We start from the raw sequence: 23,452 nt of genomic DNA, 5'->3' as shown, positions 1-23,452 counted from the left end.
CTTCCACCTTGTTTTACCCCGTTTCCCCCTATTCCACCCTCTTCCACCCCGTTTCATCCACTTCCACCCTGTTCCTCCCTGTTCGACCCCGTTTCACCCTCTTCCAACCTGTCCTACCCCGTTTCTCCCAATACCCCCGTTTCACCCTCTTCCAACCTGTTCCTCCCCGTTTCACCCTCTTCCACCATGTTTCCACCCTGTTACACCCCGTTTCACCCTTTTTTCACCCTGTTCCACCACTTTTCCACCCTGTTCCACCACGTTTCCACCCTATTTTACCCTGTTCCCTATGGGTGCCATTTGGGATGTAACCGTCTGTCTGTCTGTCTGTCTGTGAGTGGTGAGGGGAAGTGGAGAGGAGAGAGGAGGGGAGTGGGGCCTCTAATCAGTTGCTCATGAATGAGATGCGCTGAGAGGCCAGTGTCTGTATGTATCAAGACCCTCAGAGTAGCAGCTGATCCAGGGTCTGTATGTATCAAGACTCTCAGAGTAGGAGCTGATCCAGGGTCTGAATGTATCAAGACCCTCAGAGTAGGAGCTGATCCAGGGTCTGTATGTATCAAGACCCTCAGAGTAGCAGCTGATCCAGGGTCTGTATGTATCAAGACCCTCAGAGTAGGAGCTGATCCAGGGTCTGTATGTATCAAGACTCTCAGAGTAGGAGCTGATCCAGGGTCTGTATGTATCAAGACCCTCAGAGTAGGAGCTGACTGACCTCTGGGTTCATCGGGTGAGGGTGGCTGACCTCTGGGTTCATCGGGTGAGGGTGGCTGACCTCTGGGTTCATCGGGTGAGGGTGGCTGACCTCTGGGTTCATCGGGTGAGGGTGGCTGACCTCTGGGTTCATCGGGTGAGGGTGGCTGACCTCTGGGTTCATCGGGTGAGGGTGGCTGACCTCTGGGTTCATCGGGTGAGGGTGGCTGACCTCTGGGTTCATCGGGTGAGGGTGACTGACCTCTGGGTTCATCGGGTGAGGGTGACTGACCTCTGGGTTCATCGGGTGAGGGTGACTGACCTCTGGGTTCATCGGGTGAGGGTGACTGACCTCTGGGTTCATCGGGTGAGGGTGACTGACCTCTGGGTTCATCGGGTGAGGGTGACTGACCTCTAGGTTCATCTCAGGACACCATGATCCTCTGAAGCTCTGCTTTCCAAATGAGACATTCTGGAACATTTTCCATTCCCAGTGATCTGGGTTGATAAACTGTATTGTAGCAATTACATGGTACTGTATAGTAATATATATATATATTTAAAAAATATATATAATAATAATAATAATAATAATAACATTCAATAAAGAAGAACTAAAAGTGTCAAGAACCTAAAATCGCAGCGCAATCAGTCCTGTTTGTTGCTTCCTTCTTGGAGTGTACACCTGTGGTTTCTCTGTGGACTAAAAGCCCTCATTGGAGGGTTTCCTGGCGTGCGTGCGTGCGTGCGTGCGTGCGTGCGCGGACTCTTGACATATCAACTGCTTAGCCAGCAACCACTTGGCCAACCAAACATGAGGAATAAAAAACAGTCGATGTTTCCGCCTAGCCTCCAAGCAACAATTGGTGAGGAAGAGATGCTTTATGCAAAGTTTAGTCTTAAAATATTGCTGGTGATACTTCAACAAAACTATTGGTAGGGAGATAAAAACGTTTATTTTCTTCTTCTTCTAAAAAAATAAATAATCTAAGTTTAGGTTATAACACATCTTGAACCATAACTATGATTATATCTGTTACACAAAACCAACCAGTGAGTGTTTTATTGGCAGGGAGAAGATACTTCACGCTTAGATCTGTTGTTAAGTCTTACTCATCTAACGTATGATTATCTACACTAAACCAATCATACGCTAGGCTAGCCACGGGACAGAAAACACTGTTATAATGGCATGCAATATCGCTGTTGTCAGATTATTATATACAGTCAATGTATGAGTAATTGTAAGATAAATTGCACGGTTTAGGTTAGAGGTAAACGGTAGCAGAATCGTTCGGGGGGGGGGGGGGGGGGTGGAGGAATTTAGAGAGCATGTCATGAAACGTAAAATAAAAAAAGACTTATAGCTGTAATCTGTAGAGATACAGGAGATGATTGTAGGCTGAACCGCCCAACGTTAAGAGAATCTTAGCCTGACCCCTGCTTCACAGGTTTACATTCAACTGGATGACACACATTACCCTGTAATCACAGTGTGATACCCTGGCCTGTGTCCCAAACGCCACCAAACTGCTGATCTGCTATATACCATATGCCATGGATTTAGATTTGATTTGCTCTTTGTTTTTAGGGGGGGGGGGGGGAGCGCGCAAAGAATTAGGAGAGAGCTGTTGTGTGATGCTTACTGACGATTAAAACTAAAATAAGATGGGAGATAATGTGAAAAGTATTTCATGTTTACTTTATTACGGAGGCATTACTTCAACAAAGAGGATTTCGCAGTAAGAGTTGACATGTGTTAATTTAAACATGTTGACAGTTGACATGTGTTCTCAAACTCAATATATATATATATATATATATATATATATATATATATATATACCAAACTTCCATGATCATGTGCAACAGTGTGTAACATGACTTTGGATAACAGCATCAGTGTCTAGATGACATATATATAACAAAACACTAGTCCCTACTTCTCTCATTCCATTCATCTTTTTGGGGTTAACTTTCCTTCTACACACTCGCCAGGTTCTCTGCTCTGACGTGTTCTCAAACTCAATCCCTCCATGAAAAAGACTATAAATACAGTAGCTTCAAAAAAAGTATTCATTGACTTATTCCACAGCATGAACTTAAAATGGATTGCATAAAAAAAAACAATTCTCTCACCCATCTACACACAATACCCAATTTATATTTGGTTTTATTTAACCTTTATTTAACTAGGCAAGTCAGTTAAGAACAAATTCTTAACAAAGCGAAAACATGTTTCTAGACATTTTTGAAAAATTATTGCAAATTAAATGCAGAAATATCTCATTTACATAAGTATTCACACCCGAGTCAATACTTTTGTAGAAGGACCTTCGGCAGTGATTATAGCTGTGAGTCTTTCTAGGTAAATCTCTCAGTTTTCCACACATGGATTGCGAAACATTTCCCCATCATTCTTTTCAAAATTCTTCAAGCACTGTTAAATTGGTTGTTGATCATTGGGAGACAATCATTTTCAGGTCTTGTCACATACAGTATTTTCAAGCAGATTTACTGTAGGTCAAAACAGTAACTCGGCCAATCAGGAACATGGTCCAAACACACCAAGACAGTTGTGAAAAGGGCACGGCAACGCCTATTATCTCTCAAGAGACTGAAAAGATTTGGCATGGGACCTCAGATCCTCAAAAAGTTCTACAGCTGCACCATCGAGAGCATCCTGACTGGTTGCGTCACCACCTGGTATGGCAACTGCTTGGCATTCGACTGCTAGCTGCTACAGAGGGTAGTACGTTCGGCCGAGTACATCACCGAGGCCAAGCTTCCTGCCATTCAGGACCTCTATACCAGGCGGTGTCAGAGGAAGGCCCTGAAAATTGTCAAAGACTCCAGCCACCCCAGTCATAGACTGTTCTCTCTGCTACCGCACGGCAAGTGGTACCGGAGCGCCAAGTCTAGGTCCAAAAGGATCCTAAAAACAAGTGCAAAAGTGGAAATTTCATGCAGCACCAATGGCAAGTTTAAAGAACCACAAAAAGCAGGTCTTGAAGGTAACACCATTTTTTTTTTATTGTTGTTTGGTCATATACAGCGCATTCAGAAATTATTCAGACCCCTTGACTTTTTCCACATTTCTGTTACATTACAGCCTCATTCTAAAATTGATTAAATCGTTTTTTTCCCCCCTTATCAATCTACACACAATACCCCATAATGACAAAGTAAAAACAGTTTGACATTTTTGCACATTTATAAAAAATAAAAACTGAAATATCACATAAGTATTCAGACCAATTTGCTGTGACCCTTTGCTATGAGACTTGAACATTTAACTCGTGCATCCTGTTTCCATTGATCATCCTTGAGATGTTTCTACAACTTGATTGGAGTCCACCTGTGGTAAATTCAATTGATTGGACATGATTTAGATAGGCACACACCTGAGAAAAACTATTTAATCCAATTTTAGAATAAGGCTGTAACGTAACATAATGTGGAAAAAGGTCAAGGGGTCTCAATACTTTCTGAATGCACTGTAGCCAAGATATCGTCATTTATTGTGTATCTATTATTACGTGTTTTACTATTCTATTATTTCTCTATTTTCTTTCTCTCTGTGTTGTTGGGAAGAGCCCGTAACTAAGCATTTCACTGTTTAGGCCACACCTGTTGCTTACCAAGCATGTGACGAATAAAATTAGATACGATTTGCTGCTCTCTGAAAGGTGATCGCATCAGCTGAGGCCAGGTGGGTAAAGGGTTTACTAATCAACAGACGAGACCAGGTGGGTAAAGGGTTTACTAATCAACAGATGAGGCCAGGTGGGTAAAGGGTTTACTAATCAACAGACGAGACCAGGTGGGTAAAGGGTTTACTAATCAACAGACGAGACCAGGTGGGTAAAGGGTTTACTAATCAACAGACGAGACCAGGTGGGTAAAGGGTTTACTAATCAACAGATGAGACCAGGTGGGTAAAGGGTTTACTAATCAACAGACGAGACCAGGTGGGTAAAGGGTTTACTAATCATCAGATGAGGCCAGGTGGGTAAAGGGTTTACTAATCAACAGACGAGACCAGGTGGGTAAAGGGTTTACTAATCAACAGACGAGACCAGGTGGGTAAAGGGTTTACTAATCAACAGATGAGACCAGGTGGGTAAAGGGTTTACTAATCAACAGATGAGACCAGGTGGGTAAAGGGTTTACTAATCAACAGATGAGACCAGGTGGGTAAAGGGTTTACTAATCAACAGATGAGGCCAGGTGGGTAAAGGGTTTACTAATCAACAGACGAGACCAGGTGGGTAAAGGGTTTACTAATCAACAGATGAGACCAGGTGGGTAAAGGGTTTACTAATCAACAGATGAGACCAGGTGGGTAAAGGGTTTACAAATCAACAGACGAGACCAGGTGGGTAAAGTGTTTACTAATCAACAGATGAGGCCAGGTGGGTAAAGGGTTTACTAATCAACAGATGAGGCCAGGTGGGTAAAGGCTTTACTAATCAACAGATGAGACCAGGTGGGTAAAGGGTTTACTAATCAACAGACGAGGCCAGGTGGGTAAAGGGTTTACTAATCAACAGACGAGACCAGGTGGGTAAAGGGTTTACTAATCAACAGACGAGACCAGGTGGGTAAAGGGTTTACTAATCATCAGACGAGACCAGGTGGGTAAAGGGTTTACTAATCAACAGACGAGACCAGGTGGGTAAAGGGTTTACTAATCAACAGATGAGACCAGGTGGGTAAAGGGTTTACTAATCAACAGATGAGACCAGGTGGGTAAAGGGTTTACTAATCAACAGATGAGACCAGGTGGGTAAAGGGTTTACAAAAACGATGATGTCATTTATTTTATTTTATATATTTCTGTCGAGGTGCACTTTTAAATTGATAGCGGTTGGCTCAATGACTGGAAGTATATTGGAACAGCAGCATAGAATTGCGCTTGTATCAATGCCTCAATTCAATCAGGGCATGGACTCTACAAGGTGTCGACAGCGTTCCACAGGGATGCTGGTCCATGTTGACTCCAATGCTTCCCCACAGTTGTGTCAAGTTGGCTGGATGTCCTTTGGGTGGTGGACCATTCTTGATACACACAGGAAACTGTTGAGTGTGAAAAACCCAGCAGCGTTGTAGTTCTTGACACAAACCGGTGCCCCTGGTACCTACTACCATACCCCGTTTAAAGGCACTTAAATATTTTGTCTTGCCCATTCACCCTCTGAATGGCACACATACACAATCCATGTCTCAATTGTCTCAAGGCTTAAAAACTCCTTTAACCTGTCTCCTCCCCTTCATCTACACTGATTGAAGTGGATTTAACAAGAAACATCAATAAGGGATCATAGCTTTCACCTGGTCAGTCTATGTCTCGGAAAGAGCAGTGTATATGTTAAAGTGGTAAAAAAACGAATTTAGTTAGTTGTGGCCGACATTTTATAGATCAGAAGATAAGTGTATCATTCCTCCAAGAAAACAACATCTGATTCAAAGTGGCAGATTTCAAAACACTTTTTGACAACGAGGGAGCCGGTACGATGCACCCGAGGTTCTAGCATAGAAGTGTATGACATAGAAACTACAGCACTTCATCACGCATTCCCTTATAGAACCAGAGCCGTGGGAAGGATGCTGGTAGTGGTGTAGCACCCCTTGATAAATGTAAATAAATGTGTCAAAGTTACAGAATTACTGCTGTCTGTTCAAAAAAAGGAAATCATTCAGAATAGCCTACTACACTACGAGTAGGACCTATAATTTCGCCTCAGAGAATCAGGACAACCTGTTTTTTTAAACTGCCTAGCTGTGGATTGTGTGTACGACAAGCATTATCTTACAGTCGGAAACGCGCTGCAAATAGGTTGAAAAACAGCATGCGGACAAAAACAGGTCTTTCGTCGTATTTAAAAAAAATATATCAAATTTAAAAAAACAATTGTGGGAAAACACAAGTTAGAAAGCAAATGTCTCCTACTAAAAAGAGTCCTACCCTCTCTGCTGTAGGTTACCAAATAGGCCTACTGAGCAAACATTGTTTTACACAGTAAAACAAGAGAGAGAGAGAGAGAGGCTGTTTTTGGCAGGAGCGCATCTGCCATCACAAGTCAGTGAAAATGGAAAGGTTTTCAGGGCTGTAATTTCCTCCTCCTACTGCACAGCGTGCGTCTCCACACACCTAAACCTAGACTTATATTATTGATGGATTCAAGACTAACATGTTTTACATTTTAGCAGACGCTCTTATCCAGAGCGACTTACAGTAGAGAATGCATACATTTCATAATTTTTTGTCTTTCATTTTTTTTTGTTTTTTTTTTTCCTACTGGCCCCCCGTGGGAATCGAACCCACAACCCTGGCGTTGCAAACACCATGCTCTACCAACTGAGCCACACGGGACCATGTTTTCATGGATCTCAGAGTCTCAGTTTGATTGTGTCAAAGTAGCCTGACATTTCGATAATTTGTGATGTATTTATAAAAATTAAAAAAATTAAAAATAAAAGATTCCAACACCAGTCATGTGAGATGCCGTTCAATTACAGGAAATGCGTTTTATAAAAAGGCCACATTTTTCTTGGACCCTAGGCTACTAAAAATGGCCCCCCACATGTGTACAACTTCTGTAAGCGCCTCTACTCTACTGCTCTATGCCATCTCACATTCAATGCTTTATTATAAATGTGTAAAAAAAAACATCTCATGTGTTCCAGTACCTCAGAGCTCCTCTTTTATTCACCTGACCCCTGAAAGGTCTGAGTGTGGCCCTGCATATTTCTATTTGTGGCAACTGACTATTTGACCATCAATTATTGACTATTTCAACAATTTAAACAATTAAAAAATTACATCAAAACATAAAATACTACAATGATAATCAATAGCCTTAAGCCAAATAAATTCTAAATAATAAATGTAAAAAAATGAGTTAAAAAATGAAAATGCTGCCCTTGGCATTGTTTCTTGTGTCCTTCAAACAAGGTTACATTCTCCAATGTATGACCTCAATGACTCGGGGTATGAAAATGAGATGGCTATCAAAACACACTGACAGCAGAGTATTCCATCTAGCGTGTGTCCCAAAGGGATCACCCTATTCCCTATATAGTGCACTACTTTTGACAAGGGCCTATTGCAGTAGTGGGGATAGGGTGCCATTTTGGACACACCCCTCCTCCATGTTCTCACACTGTAACAGAATATCAGGGTAACATCAGTCTGAGTCAGGATTCAAACACCTATTGTTAGGAGATTATGGAAATTAGGTGCTTTCTTCATTTTTCTTTTGTTTTGGGTAATTTCTGTTGTTATCAGCTGGGTGATCAAAGTTCCTGTTTTCACTGTTTCAACTGATTGTACTATTTAATGCCTAGTTGGTTGTAAACTGACCAATCAGCAGGTGAGGATGCTCTTAAGTCAGCTGCATTTGCATGATTTTGGAGATACTGCATCTGGATGTTACTATGATGTGTTTTATGAAAGCTTATGAAAAGGGATACAAGTTCAACATTAAAGGCTGTGTTGTCAGGTTGCTTCTCTTTTCAGAGATGATCTAAATATATAAACAAATATATAAATATATATTATATATATTTAATATATTTATATGATATAAAAAAAAAAGAGTAGTGTGCATGTGTAGACCTGTATGTCACCGATATGAACATGTATTAACGCGCTACGGGAAGTGGCTTTGGATAAAAGTGTCTGTTATTAAACGGAATACACACAAACCAACGTACTACATACAGACAGACCAATGTATTACAAAAGGAGAGAACCATGCCATTAAAATGACCCATTCAACAAGCTTGACCAAAACCAGACAGCAACAGGTCGCAGTTGTAAATGAGAACTTGTTCTCAACTAGCCTACCTGGTTAAATAAAGGTGACAGAATAATTAATATATCTTACATATAAACCAGCTGGCACAGTTGTCGTAAGAACGGGACCAAGGCACAGCGTGTGTAGACTTCCACATCTTTATTCCAAAGTGAAACTACGCAAAACAAAATATATCAACAAACGAACAACGAAACGTGACTACGTGGTGCACAAACACAAAACAATATCCCACAAACACAGGTGGGAAAAGGGAACCCTTAAATATGATCCCCAATTAGAGACAACGAACATCAGACGCCTCTAATTGGGAACCATACCAAGAGCACCAACATAGAAATATATAACCTAGAACACCCCCTAGTCACGCCTTGACCTACTACACCATAGAGAAACAAGGGCTCTCTATGGTCAGGACGTGACACCAGCTGACTAAACTCAACTGACAGGAAGTGCCTGATAAACTCCACCAACGGAGACCAGGCTTTGTGGAATTCAACGCTGACTACATCGATTGGCCCAAGTCAACTTATGAAACGCTTCCCTTGTACCCATGTTTGTCCTCTGTGGTTGCATGCATTTCTTTTGTGCACGAAAAACTGGTTTGATTACTATAGGAGGTCATATTTTAAAGTTTCTGTTGTTAAAATAAAATTAAACCTGACGATTTGTATTTCTAAATTACCTGGTTCAAACATATCTCACAGTTCAGAACTGTACATTAACACTGTGAATTATACAGAACCTCATTACCCTTACATTAACACTGTTAAATATAGAGAGCCTCATTCCCTGTATATTAACACAGCGAATTATACAGAACCTCATTACCCTTACATTAACACTGTGAATTATGAAGGGGTTATGCTCTGTAATGTAGGGGTTATGCCCTGTAATGTAGGGGTTATGCCCTGTAATGTAGGGGTTATGCTCTGTAATGTAGGGTTTATGCCCTGTAATGTAGGGGTTATGCTCTGTAATGTAGGGGTTATGCTCTGTAATGTAGGGGTTATGCCCTGTAATGTAGGGGTTATGCCCTGTAATGTAGGGTTTATGCTCTGTAATGTAGGGGTTATGCCCTGTAATGTAGGGGTTATGCCCTGTAATGTAGGGTTTATGCTCTGTAATGTAGCGGTTATGCTCTGTAATGTAGGGGTTATGCTCTGTAATGTAGGGGTTATGCCCTGTAATGTAGGGGTTATGCTCTGTAATGTAGGGGTTATGCCCTGTAATGTAGGGGTTATGCTCTGTAATGTAGGGGTTATGCCCTGTAATGTAGGGGTTATGCCCTGTAATGTAGGGGTTATGCTCTGTAATGTAGGGGTTATGCTCTGTAATGTAGGGGTTATGCTCTGTAATGTAGGGGTTATGCCCTGTAATGTAGGGGTTATGCTCTGTAATGTAGGGGTTATGCCCTGTAATGTAGGGTTTATGCTCTGTAATGTAGGGGTTATGCTCTGTAATGTAGGGGTGATGCTCTGTAATGTAGGGGTTATGCCCTGTAATGTAGGGGTTATGCCCTGTAATGTAGGGGTTATGCTCTGTAATGTAGGGGTTATGCCCTGTAATGTAGGGGTTATGCTCTGTAATGTAGGGTTTATGCTCTGTAATGTAGGGGTTATGCTCTGTAATGTAGGGGTTATGCCCTGTAATGTAGGGGTTATGCCCTGTAATGTAGGGGTTATGCTCTGTAATGTAGGGGTTATGCCCTGTAATGTAGGGGTTATGCCCTGTAATGTAGGGGTTATGCTCTGTAATGTAGATGTTTAATGAAGTTGATTCAACTCGAGGGCAAGGCCTCTCCATTCTTAGTGGAATCTGATTTTCAGCTCAATGAACTGCTAAGCCACTAAAGGAGAGAAAAACCCACAGAATAACATTTGACTGCAAGAGAGAGAGATTCAGAAACGGAACAAATGTTTCATGGTTTGGTGTGCGTGTGTGTGTGTGTGTGTGTGTGTGTGTGTGTGTGTGTGTGTGTGTGTGTGTGTGTGTGTGTGTGTGTGTGTGTGTCTGTACGTGTGTGTGCGTGTGTGTGTGTGTACATGTGTATGTGTGTGTGTGTGTGTGTGTGTGTGTGTGTGTGTCTGTACGTGTGTGTGCGTGTGTGTGTGTGTACATGTGTATGTGCGTGCGTGCGCGTGTGTGTGTCTGTGTGTGCGTGTGTGTGTCTGTGTGTGCGTGTGTGTGTCTGTGTGTGCGCGTGTGTGTGTCTGTGTGTGCGCGTGTGTGTGTCTGTGTGTGCGTGTGTGTGTCTGTGTGTGCGTGTGTGTGTCTGTGTGTGCGTGTGTGCGTGTGTGTGTGCGCGTGTGTGTCTGTGTGTGCGTGTGTGCGTGTGTGTGCTTATGCATCTGTGGGAATTCCTGTTATGAGATGTTACCGTACGGTCTGAGTGAAAATATAGATATTATGCAAGGCAGTCTGAGATTATACATCTGAAAAGGAAAGGGGGACTTCTGTTTAACCATGTTTATCACCCAGCAGCATTACTGTTAGTAGAACCATTAGCAGAAGTGTGAACCACAAAACCCCAGGAGGCCTTAGCAGAAAGAGACAAAGACACAGCCAGGCTTCCTGAAGGACCTCCCCCTTGTTGTTAACGAAATCTGAAAATACTCTGAAAACATTTAGTAACATGATAAGACTATTCCTGGAAAATAGGTGCAACATAAGACAGAACAGTTATAAGGGTTTGAGTGAGCACACAACCTCTCCAAACGGTGCACAGTTCCTAAGCCATTTCAATGTACCTTTATGACTCAAAGTCTTCAACAATAAGGTGCTTTTTTTTTTTTGACCTCTCCTAGCTGGGCCGTTGAGGAATTAGAGCAAGCACACTGGAAGTTGTTTTGGTTGGAACACAACCCACACAATTACTGTTGTTGTTTAAGCAAAACAGAAACGGACCATTTTAAAATCACAATCTGGTCAGGTGAGCATCATTTGAAAGCATCTAGCTAGAAATAGAAGGTCTGAATAGGGTATATCTGTTGGGGGACGGGGGTGGGACGAGGGTGGGACGAGGGTGGGACGAGATGAGACGGGTGGGACGAGGGTGGGATGAGGGTGGGACGAGGGTGGGACGAGATGAGACGGGTGGGACGAGATGAGACGGGTGGGACGGGTGGGACGAGGGTGGGACGAGATGAGACGGGTGGGACGGTGTGGGACGAGGGTGGGACGAGGGTGGGACGAGATGAGACGGGTGGGACGAGGGTGGGACGAGGGTGGGACGAGATGAGACGGGTGGGACGAGGGTGGGACGAGGGTGGGACGAGATGAGACAAGTGGGACGGGGCCGGAGGTTTGGCTTCATTATTAATTTCAATATTAAATACTTTTCGTCAAAAGTATTTTAGCTAACTTTTCAGTACATGCCTTTTATTTTGTCACAGGATATGATTGGTGGTCTTATGCAGGGTTTTTCCTCTCTTATTCCAACTGCTGACCGTCTCTGACCCACAAGGCCGTTCGGTTTGGGTATCTGGTTCTCTCTTTCACACCTCTGTTTTGCTACTAAATGTTTACGCTCCCAATTGGGATGACGTTGATTTTATCGACAAATTTATTTCTTTAATCTCAACTCACTGCTATTTCATTTTTTTGGGGGGGGGAGACGACTTGAATTGTGTGTGGGTCGTTCAAACCCCAAATCGTTCTCTCCCTCAGAAACGTCCAGAGTTGAATCCGCATTATGAGTCAGGCAGGATGTGAAGCTCTATGGAGGTTCCTTTTCCCCCAGTAACAAATCATTTTCTTTCTTTTCACATGTGCACCACTCCTATTTTTGAATAGACCACTTCTTCATAGATAAAGCTCTTCTTCCCTCTATTGAGTAAGTAGAATACTTCCACTGTTGTTAGTGATCGTTCTCCTCTGTCACAGGTATCTTCGTCTTCTGACGATAATGCGAAATCGTCATCGGAAAAGGTAGACCAAAACGCAGCAGGTGTGCAGTTGTTCATTTTGAACATTTAATTAAATCAACACGAATACAAAAAACAACAAACAAGAAAACGAACGATAAACTGACAGTCTGGTACCTGGCACTAGGCTCAACACAGAACAATCACCCACCAATCACACACACACCCTAATATATGGGACTCTCAATCAAAGGCAGATAGACAACACCTGCCTTCAACTGAGAGTCCCAACCCCAATTAACCAAACATAGAAACACACACACCAGACTAACCATAGAATACAAACACATAGACTATCAACCAAAAACCCGGAAATACTAAATCAAACACCCTTTACACAAACACACCACCCCGAACCACATAAAACAAATACCCTCTGCCACGTCCTGACCAAACTACAAAAACAATTAACCTTATACTGGCCAGGACGTGACACTCCTCTGTCACTCGACGTCTCATTCTCATTGAATCGTACAGATCACCTTTCCATGGAGACTTAAAATTGTTACTTTCGAACAATTTCTTCTGCACCGTTTTATCCAATGCAATTGACATCTTTTTTGAGATAAATAAAACAGATTCGATCTCTCCATCTACACTTTGGGAAACACTTAAAATTGTTTTTAGAGGTTAAAACATTTCCTCAAAATGTACACTACCTCATGTGTTTTAGCAGTTAAAACCATTGAAATTAATAATACTTTCAAAACATTTTACACATCAGAATCACCTGAAGACAATTCAATCATGAATACTTTTTTTGGACAATTCACAAACTCCTACCATTAGTACAGAGAGGACAGAGGAAATTGATCAACCTTTGCAGTTATAGGAGATGTTCAATTAAATTACAGCAATGCAAAGTGGGAAATACCCTGGCCCAGATGACTACCCAATCAAATTCTTCAAGAAGTGTTCTACCAAACTGGCACCCCTCCTTCTTGAACTGTTCAAACACACCCTGGACCAGGGTGCTTTACCCCAAACCCTGGGCCAGGGTGCTTTACCTCAAACCCTGGACCAGGGTGCTTTACCTCAAACCCTGGACCAGGGTGCTTTACCCCAAACCCTGGACCAGGGTGCTTTACCTCAAACCCTGGACCAGGGTGCTTTACCCCAAACCCTGGACCAGGGTGCTTTACCCCAAACCCTGGACCAGGGTGCTTTACCCCAAACCCTGGACCAGGGTGCTTTACCCCAAACCCTGGACCAGGGTGCTTTACCTCAAACCCTGGACCAGGGTGCTTTACCCCAAACCCTGGACCAGGGTGCTTTACCCCAAACCCTGGACCAGGGTGCTTTACCCCAAACCCTGAACCAGGGTGCTTTACCTCAAACCCTGAACCAGGGTTCTTTACCCCAAACCCTGGACCAGGGTGCTTTACCCCAAACCCTGGACCAGGGTGCTTTACCTCAAACCCTGGACCAGGGTGCTTTACCCCAAACCCTGGACAAGGGTGCTTTACCTCAAACCCTGAACCAGGGTTCTTTACCCCAAACCCTGACAGAGGCATTGATTGTACTTTTTTTTTTTTAAACCCGGGGAGAAAGATGCATCTGAGTGTGACTCATACAGACCGATCTCGCTTTTAAATGCAGACGTTAAAAAATATTACCGAAATTGCTCGCCTCTCGATTAGAGTCTACTATGACTGACATCATATCAACGGATCAGACAGGATTTATTAAAGGGTCATCGCTCCTTCTTTAACATTCGGCTCAACATTATAAGCTCTCTTCTATCTTTGGGCGTTACTAAAGGAATTATCTCTTAATATGCAGAGAAGGGCATTTGACAGAGTAGAATGGGACTATTTATTCTCTGTACTGGGAAAATGTGGCTTTGGTTCGAACTTCATATCCCAGTACTTAGAAACTGCATTCACAAATTTGTCCCATTATCAAGGGCCACACGCCAAGGATGTCCAATGTCCCCTCTGTTATTTGCCCTGGCGATAGAACCCATTTCTACTATGATATTAATACATGGCATTTACAGATGGGAACTGGAACAAAGTTTCCCTGTATGCAGATGACTTGCTTTCATAAATATCAGACCTTGAAGCATGTGTCCCTGAGGTAGTGGACCTACTGCGTAGCTTTGGTGTGTTTTCAGGTTATAAATTACATTTCTCTAAAAGTTAATGTTTTCCTGTTAATGAACTAGTGTTACAAATTCCTTCAGGATACCATTCCATTTCCTTGTGCACTATATAGGGGAAAGGGGCTCTGAGTCAAAAGTAGTGCACTATATAGGGAATAGGGCTCTGGTCTAAAGTAGTGCACTATATAGGGGAAAGGGCTCTGGTCTAAAGTAGTGCACTATATAGGGGAAAGGGCTCTGGTCTAAAGTAGTGCACTATATAGGGGAAAGGGCTCTGGTCTAAAGTAGTGCACTATATAGGGGAAAGGGCTCTGGTCTAAAGTAGTGCACTATATAGGGGAAAGGGCTCTGGTCTAAAGTAGTGCACTATATAGGGAATAGGGCTCTGGTCTAAAGTAGTGCACTATATAGGGAATAGGGGCTCTGGTCTAAAGTATTAAACTACATAGGGAATAGGGCTCTGAGTCAAAAGTAGTGCACTATATAGGGAATAGGGCTCTGGTCTAAAGTAGTGCACTATATAGGGAATAGGGCTCTGGTCTAAAGTAGTCCACTATATAGGGAATAGGGCTCTGGTCTAAAGTAGTGCACTATATAGGGAATAGGGCTCTGGTCTATAGTAGTGCACTATATAGGGAATAGGGCTCTGGTCTAAAGTAGTGCACTATATAGGGGAAAGGGGCTCTGGTCTATAGTAGTGCACTATATAGGGGAAAGGGGCTCTGAGTCAAAAGTAGTGCACTATATAGGGAATAGGGCTCTGGTCTAAAGTAGTGCACTATATAGGGAATAGGGCTCTGGTCTAAAGTAGTGCACTATATAGGGAATAGGGCTCTGGTCTAAAGTAGTGCACTATATAGGGAATAGGGGCTCTGGTCTAAAGTAGTGCACTATATAGGGAATAGGGCTCTGGTCTAAAGTAGTGCACTATATAGGGAATAGGGCTCTGGTCTAAAGTAGTGCACTATATAGGGAATAGGGCTCTGGTCTAAAGTAGTGCACTATACAGGGAATAGGGCTCTGGTCTAAAGTAGTGCACTATATAGGAAATAGGGCTCTGGCCTATAGTAGTGCACTATATAGGAAATAGGGCCCTGCTCTATAGTAGTGCACTACATAGGGAACAGGGTGCCATTTGGGACATACCTTCGTTTAACAGGTCAATTTATGGATCTCAAATCAAAGCCACAGAACCCTGCTCTAAGGAAGTCAGTCTCCTGTTTGCTTAAGAGTCAAATCCTTTCCAAATTCTCTACACAAAGCTTTCAAAGCAACTTCCGAACAAATACTGGTTTGCACTTTGGCCGTTGGTTAATTTCCTCTTTAGAGGTGTATTATTAGGTATTTTTTTTAAATAATAAAGGTGTTCTTTCACTCCCTAATTGGCTGATAGCAGCTCTATTCTATAGTGGTTTCCATAGTAACAGTGAGGTTTCTTTTTGTGTCAGTCCTAAAAAGCTTACTGATTAGGAATATGACTTAAACTTCTTTATCTTTGCATTAAAACGGTATTAATTAAGGCTAATCTATTTTTGGTATTTTTCACAGAGTTAAAAAGAAAAAATAATTCAAGGTCTGAGTGTTTTTTTTTTTTTACATCACCCTTGGATTTCTTTGATAGAGTACAGCGCTGTGTCTTTGTTCATGATATACATGAACATATAAAGCGGGGGGGTTGATTTAAGTAAAGTCTGATATAAAGAAAGGGTACACTTGCTATTACAGCTCACACAGCAGTCTAGATATTACCACACACACAACAACAAAAAAACGTTGAATTTGCTACATTTTACAACCAAAAATACGTATTTGAGATAATTATTATTCATTTTTTTTAAACCGTTGATATAGAAAACACTGAGGCATTTGAACGGCTGGACTCTGATTCATGTTTCTCCAGGTTAATCGGCTGTGGCAGAGGAGTGTTACCAAACACTGATGCTGAAGACCAGGAGGAACCAACTCTGATCAGGAACCAGATACTGAGCAACAACACAACGTGGCTCATCAGGCGACGCCAACAAAGGTCTGTCTCAAATGGTAACCCATTCCCCTATGTAGTGCAGACCCATAAAGGGGCTCTGGTCTAAAGTAGTGCACTATGTAGGGAATAGGGCGCCATTTGAGACAGACAGCCCCCAGATAAGACATGTACATGGTGTACAGAGAAACCACATGTTCACACAGAGACCCACATACTACAGACACGCACGCACACACACGTTCTCACAGAGACCCACATACTACAGACACGCACGCACACACACACGTTCTCACAGAGACCCACATTCTACAGACACGCACACGCACACACACACACACACGCGCACACACGCACAAACAAACGCACACACAACCATCAAACAACAAGTCCCTAATCAGTCCCTGTCTGTCAGGTTTCAAAGTGGTATCATCAAACTACGCTCGGAAGGAAAGAAAGGACAGCCTTCTACTCAGGTCCAATCAGAGCTGAGCTGGTGTCCTAAATGGAACTCCGTTCCCTATGTGTAGCGCACTACTTTTTGACCAGGGAACAGGGCTCCATTTGAGACGTAATCCTGGAGATTGATACTGGGGGCCCATCGAGGACACGTTGCTATGGAGGAATGTGTCCTTCCAAACCTCCCTTGAATGAAGACATTCTATGACTCCAGATCCCTGGATAGGAGTCAGTACTGGGGCTACATAGGAGGTCTCAGACACCTGGATAGGAGTCAGTACTGGGGCTACATAGGAGGTCTCAGACCCCTGGATAGGAGTCAGTCCTGGGGCTACATAGGAGGTCTCAGACACCTGGATAGGAGTCAGTCCTGGGGCTACATAGGAGGTCTCAGACCCCTGGATAGGAGTCAGTCCTGGGGCTACATAGGAGGTCTCAGACCCCTGGATAGGAGTCAGTCCTGGGGCTACATAGGAGGTCTCAGACCCCTGGATAGGAGTCAGTCCTGGGGCTACATAGGAGGTCTCAGACACCTGGATAGGAGTCAGTACTGGGGCTACATAGGAGGTCTCAGACCCCTGGATAGGAGTCAGTCCTGGGGCTACATAGGAGGTCTCAGCCCCCTAGATAGGAGTCAGTACTGGGGCTACATAGAGGAGGTTAAAGCCCCTGGGGCCGCATGGCTCTCAGACTCTCGTCAGCTGCATGCACACTATTCCTCTGGAGAGGAGTGGGAATTGTATTGTAAACCAATGTGTGTATATGGCTTTGAGTGCACTGCATCAGTGTTGTCTAGAACTGTGTCTGAACTCTTTTCATCCTTCTAACGCAAGACTTTGTGAAGTCCATACAATTGTGACCAACAAACACTTTAGTTTCTTCTGCAATACATGCACCCTTCTTGAGTCACTTGCTACAGCAAGCATAACACCACCAGTTATCAGTAAGTCCCCTCCCCCTCCCTCTCTTACCTCCTGCAAGGTCAGTGGGGTCCTTGTACGGGTTGAACTTAGGTTTGGGGGCAACCACAGGGGCAAACTTCTTAGGGGCTTGTTGTTGGGAAACAGAGATACTAGGGATGCCCATGGCAGGTGTGGTCTCCATCCGGGCTGTCACCTGAACCTCGCCTTCACTGGTCCACATGGTTCTGCAGAGGATGAGGAGGAGAAAGAGGAGGAAGAAGAGGAAGAACAAGGTTATGGTTGTCTTCAGCTTACGTAAACAACGGGCATATTGGTTCTGTAGAGGGAGAGTTAAGACAGGTTAAGTCTCTGGTCGACATGGTTCTGCAGAGGAAGAGGAGGAAGGGGAGGAAGAGTAACTAACCAGCCAGGTTAAGATAGAGTCAGACTCATAGTTTTTGACCGGAGGAAGACGTGGAGTGGTTGAAACATTGTCACGAAGCAGACATACGGTTTCAGTGTGCAAAGATTCGATTCATCATACCGTCTCACAGCTTTGCTCATACGCCGCCTTCAAAACATATCCACACCCCCTTGATTTTATCCACATTTTGTTCTGTTACAGCCTGAATTTAAAATACATTACATTGAGACGTTGTGTTACTGATCTACCCACAATACCCCATAATGTCCAAGTGGAATTAAGTTTTTTGACATTTTGACAAATTAATAAAAAATGAAAAGCTGAAATGTCTTGAAGTCAGGAAGTATTCAACCCCTTTGTTATGTCAAACCTAAATAAGTTTAGGAGTAAAAATGCGCTGAACAAGTCAGATAATAAGTTGCATGGACTCACTCTGTTCAATAATAGTGTTTAACATGATTTCTGAATGACTACCTCATCTCTGTACCCCACACATACAATTATCTGTAAGGTCCCTCAGTCCAGCAGTGAATTTCAAACATAAATTCACAAAGAAGGGCATCTATTGGTTAATAACATGACTAAGAGGAATGAAATCTGACCATTTACTCTTGAGGTGCTGACCTGTTGAACCCTCTTCAACCACTGTGATTATTATTATCTGACCCTGCTGGTCATCTATGAACATTTGAACATCTTGGCCATGTTCTGTTATAATCTCCACCCGGCACAGCCAGAAGAGGACTGGCCACCCCTCATAGCCTGGTTCCTCTCCACCCGGCACAGCCAGAAGAGGACTGGCCACCCCTCAGAGCCTGGTTCCTCTCCACCCGGCACAGCCAGAAGAGGACTGGCCACCCCTCAGAGCCTGGTTCCTCTCCACCCGGCACAGCCAGAAGAGAACTGGCCTCCCCTCAGAGCCTGGTTCCTCTCCACCCGGCACAGCCAGAAGAGGACTGGCCACCCCTCATAGCCTGGTTCCTCTCCACCCGGCACAGCCAGAAGAGGACTGGCCACCCCTCATAGCCTGGTTCCTCTCCACCCGGCACAGCCAGAAGAGGACTGGCCACCCCTCATAGCCTGGTTCCTCTCCACCCGGCACAGCCAGAAGAGGACTGGCCAACCCCTCATAGCCTGGTTCCTCTCCACCCAGCACAGCCAGAAGAGGACTGGCCCCCCCTCATAGCCTGGTTCCTCTCCACCCGGCACAGCCAAAAGAGGACTGGCCACCCCTCATAGCCTGGTTCCTCTCCACCCGGCACAGCCAGAAGAGGACTGGCCACCCCTCATAGACTGGTTCCTCTCCACCCGGCACAGCCAGAAGAGGACTGGCCACCCCTCATAGCCTGGTTCCTCTCTAGGTTTCTTCCTAGGTTTTGGCCTTTCTAGGGAGTTTTTCCTTAGCCACCGTGCTTCTACACCTGCATTGCTTGCTGTTTTGGGGTTTTTAGTCTGGGTTTCTGTACAGCACTTTGAGACATCAGCTGATGTGCGAAGGGCTATTATAAATACATTTGATTTGATTTGATTGACCAGTGCCACAGAGTAAATTGCTGTGCTGCAGCCGTTGGTTACGTCTCGTTAACCAATCAAAATGAAGCTGCAACACAACGAACGGTTAACAAAAGGTTCATTCTTAGACCCAAACAGAGTACGTGGAGATATCGTTGCTTGCAGTGTTCCTGGAGTCCAGAAAGAAGAGGACAATGACAACAAAATTACATAAAATTAATTCAAAATAAGGTTGTATGAATTCTGTAGTGATGAGGGGGGGGGGCGACGACTCCAACCAGTTACATGTTGCAATATTATATTGATTTGGGACTCCAAGTACAGATGTATTTGTTGCTGTCTAGTGCTAGTTGTCAAAACTCTGGGATTTCTTTCATCCTAAATATCTTGTTCTCCATCTTTTTATTAAATAGTGATGCAACATGTTGTCAGGACTGATCAAAACAAGTCTCCATCATTTCTCGTCTCTCTACAGCAGACATATGGTGAGACGTGTTTGCAATTCCCAGCCCTACTATGCTGGTAGATAAATACAGAGGTGTCCATGACAGTGATAAAACAGAGATGATGAATACAGAGATGTCCATGATAGTGATAAAACAGAGATGATGAATACAGAGATGTCCATGACAGTGATAAAACAGAGATGTCCATGATAGTGATAAAACAGAGATGTCCATGATAGTGATAAAACAGAGATGTCCATGATAGTGATAAAACAGAGATGTCCATGATAGTGATAAAACAGAGATGTCCATGATAGTGATAAAACAGAGATGTCCATGATAGTGATAAAACAGAGATGTCCATGATAGTGATAAAACAGAGATGTCCATGATAGTGATAAAACAGAGATGTCCATGATAGTGATAAAACAGAGATGTCCATGATAGTGATAAAACAGAGATGTCCATGATAGTGATAAAACAGAGATGTCCATGATAGTGATAAAACAGAGATGTCCATGATAGTGATAAAACAGAGATGATGAATACAGAGATGTCCATGACAGTGATAAAACAGAGATGTCCATGATAGTGATAAAACAGAGATGTCCATGATAGTGATAAAACAGAGATGTCCATGACAGTGATAAAACAGAGATGTCCATGACAGTGATAAAACAGAGATGATGAAAACAGAGATGTCCATGACAGTGATGATGAAAACAGAGATGTCCATGACAGTGATGATGAAAACAGAGATGATGAAAACAGAGAATACTTTAATTATGAAGAAGACTTGAGGAGTTAAAACAACTGCTTCTCTAGCTGAGGACACTAAGACACCTTATTTCACCATTCTGAAACACTGAAATATTTCAACTATTTTTATATGTCATGCGTTTAAAAAAAAATCCTTGTTCTTTTTGTTGATGTTGTTGTTGTTTCTCTCACTGTGTTGTGCTGTTTATCATCCCGTATCTGTTACATTCTCAGAAAGAGAGAGAGAGAGAGAGAGAGAGAGAGAGAGAGAGAGAGAGAGAGAGAGAGAGAGAGAGAGAGGGAGAGCAGCAGCCGAGAAAGTCCCACGCACCTTTTCATCTTTTAATATCTGCTCAAATCCTCATGCTCCTCCCTCCCGCCCGCCCGCCCGCCCGCCGTTCCGTTGATATCCCTCCATTCCTCTCTCGCTACGTTTGTTTCAACAGCGTACCAGTTTCACACCCACCTGTCCTTCTAATGCAAAACACTCTAATTCATCCCTGCTGCTCTTAACGCTCCAATATGAGACGTATTAAAATAAAGACAACTGAGGCTCACCTCAGCGTGTGAACAAAACACATTTTACTGAAGTGTCGAACAGAAAACCTTCCAAGCAGCACCTGGTTATATAAAGTTGCAATCTATTGTCTAACGTGATCATTGTGGCACTTTAACGTGTATCTGGTTGTGAATAGGCCCAGGCCATACACAATGGTGACCCCACTATATCAACTTCAGCGAGCGATAGATTAGGTGAGAAATCAAAAAAGGTGGGTTTTTACCAGCTATATTCTGTTGACATGGTACTATCTGAAATCAAAAAGGTGGGTTTTTACCAGCTATATTCTGTTGACATGGTACTATCTGAAATCAAAAAGGTGGGTTTTTACCAGCTATATTCTGTTGACATGGTACTATCTGAAATCAAAAAGGTGGGTTTTTACCAGCTATATTCTGTTGACATGGTACTATCTGAAATCAAAAAGGTGGGTTTTTACCAGCTATATTCTGTTGACATGGTACTATCTGAAATCAAAAAGGTGGGTTTTTACCAGCTATATTCTGTTGACATGGTACTATCTGAAATCAAAAAGGTGGGTTTTTACCAGCTATATTCTGTTGACATGGTACTATCTGAAATCAAAAAGGTGGGTTTTTACCAGCTATATTCTGTTGACATGGTACTACCTGAAATCAAAAAGGTGGGTTTTTACCAGCTATATTCTGTTGACATGGTACTATCTGAAATCAAAAAAGGTGGGTTTTTACCAGCTATATTCTGTTGACATGGTACTATCTGAAATCAAAAAGGTGGGTTTTTACAAGCTATATTCTGTTGACATGGTACTATCTGAAATCAAAAAGGTGGGTTTTTACCAGCTATATTCTGTTGACATGGTACTATCTGAAATCAAAAAGGTGGATTTTTACCAGCTACATCACTGACAGAATATTGCATACTTATCACTTCACACACCGTCAGAAACATGCCTATAGTCCCTTAGATCGGGTTGGGTGATGTCCAATAACTTTTGTCCTATCATGATTAAGATATGTGTAAAATATTGTGATATGTTTTTATTTATTTAACCTTTATTTAACTAGGCAAGTCAGTTAAGAACAAAATACTATTTTACAATGAAGGCCTACCGGGGAACAGTGGGTTAACTGCCTTGTTCAGGAGGCAGAACGACAGATTTTGTTTTACTATAGGGGGTACAGGTACAGTCAGGGTACAGTCAGTGTGGAGGCTATATACAGGGTGTTACGGTACAGAGTCAATGTGGAGGCTATATACAGGGTATTACGGTACAGAGTCAATGTGGAGGCTATATACAGGGTATACCCTACTGAGTCAATGTGGAAGCTATATACAGGGGGTACCGGTACAGAATAAATGTGGAGGCTATATACAAGGGGTACCGGTACAGAGTCAATGTGGAGGCTATATACAGGGGGTACCGGTACAGAGTCAATGTGGAGGCTATATACAGGGGGTACCGGTACAGAGTCAATGTGGAGGCTATATACAGGGTGTTACGGTACAGAGTCAATGTGGAGGCTATATACAGGGTGTTACGGTACAGAGTCAATGTGGAGGCTATATACAGGGTGTTACGGTACAGAGTCAATGTGGAGGCTATATACAGGGGGTACCGGTACAGAGTCAATGTGGAGGCTATATACAGGGGGTACCGGTACAGAGTCAATGTGGAGGCTATATACAGGGTGTTACGGTACAGAGTCAATGTGGAGGCTATATACAGGGTGTTACGGTACAGAGTCAATGTGGAGGCTATATACAGGGGGTACCAGTACAGAGTCAATGTGGAGGATATATACAGGGTGTTACGGTACAGAGTCAATGTGGAGGCTATATACAGGGGGTACCAGTACAGAGTCAATGTGGAGACTATATACAGGGG

At 43.2% G+C, this 23,452-nt stretch overlaps 1 protein-coding gene across 3 annotated transcripts in view; it reads right to left on the bottom strand.

Moving 5' to 3' along the window:
* lpp (LIM domain containing preferred translocation partner in lipoma) overlaps nucleotides 1–23,452 on the bottom strand; it is a 537,563-nt gene that overhangs the window by 312,556 nt on the left and 201,555 nt on the right. For all 3 annotated transcript variants that reach the window (XM_045697474.2, XM_045697472.2, XM_045697473.2), the window contains one exon: nucleotides 17,955–18,130. In XM_045697474.2, coding sequence (XP_045553430.1) covers nucleotides 17,955–18,126 — 172 coding nt within the window. In that variant the 5' untranslated portion in view covers nucleotides 18,127–18,130. The remainder of the gene's footprint in view (nucleotides 1–17,954; nucleotides 18,131–23,452) is intronic.

The sequence above is a fragment of the Salmo salar genome, chromosome 16 (assembly GCF_965601325.2).
Source record: "Salmo salar chromosome 16, fSalSal1, whole genome shotgun sequence".
Classification (NCBI taxonomy): domain Eukaryota; kingdom Metazoa; phylum Chordata; class Actinopteri; order Salmoniformes; family Salmonidae; genus Salmo; species Salmo salar.
The sequence above is the reverse complement of the archived record's forward strand: the minus strand, read 5'-3'. Positions and strand labels throughout refer to the sequence as shown.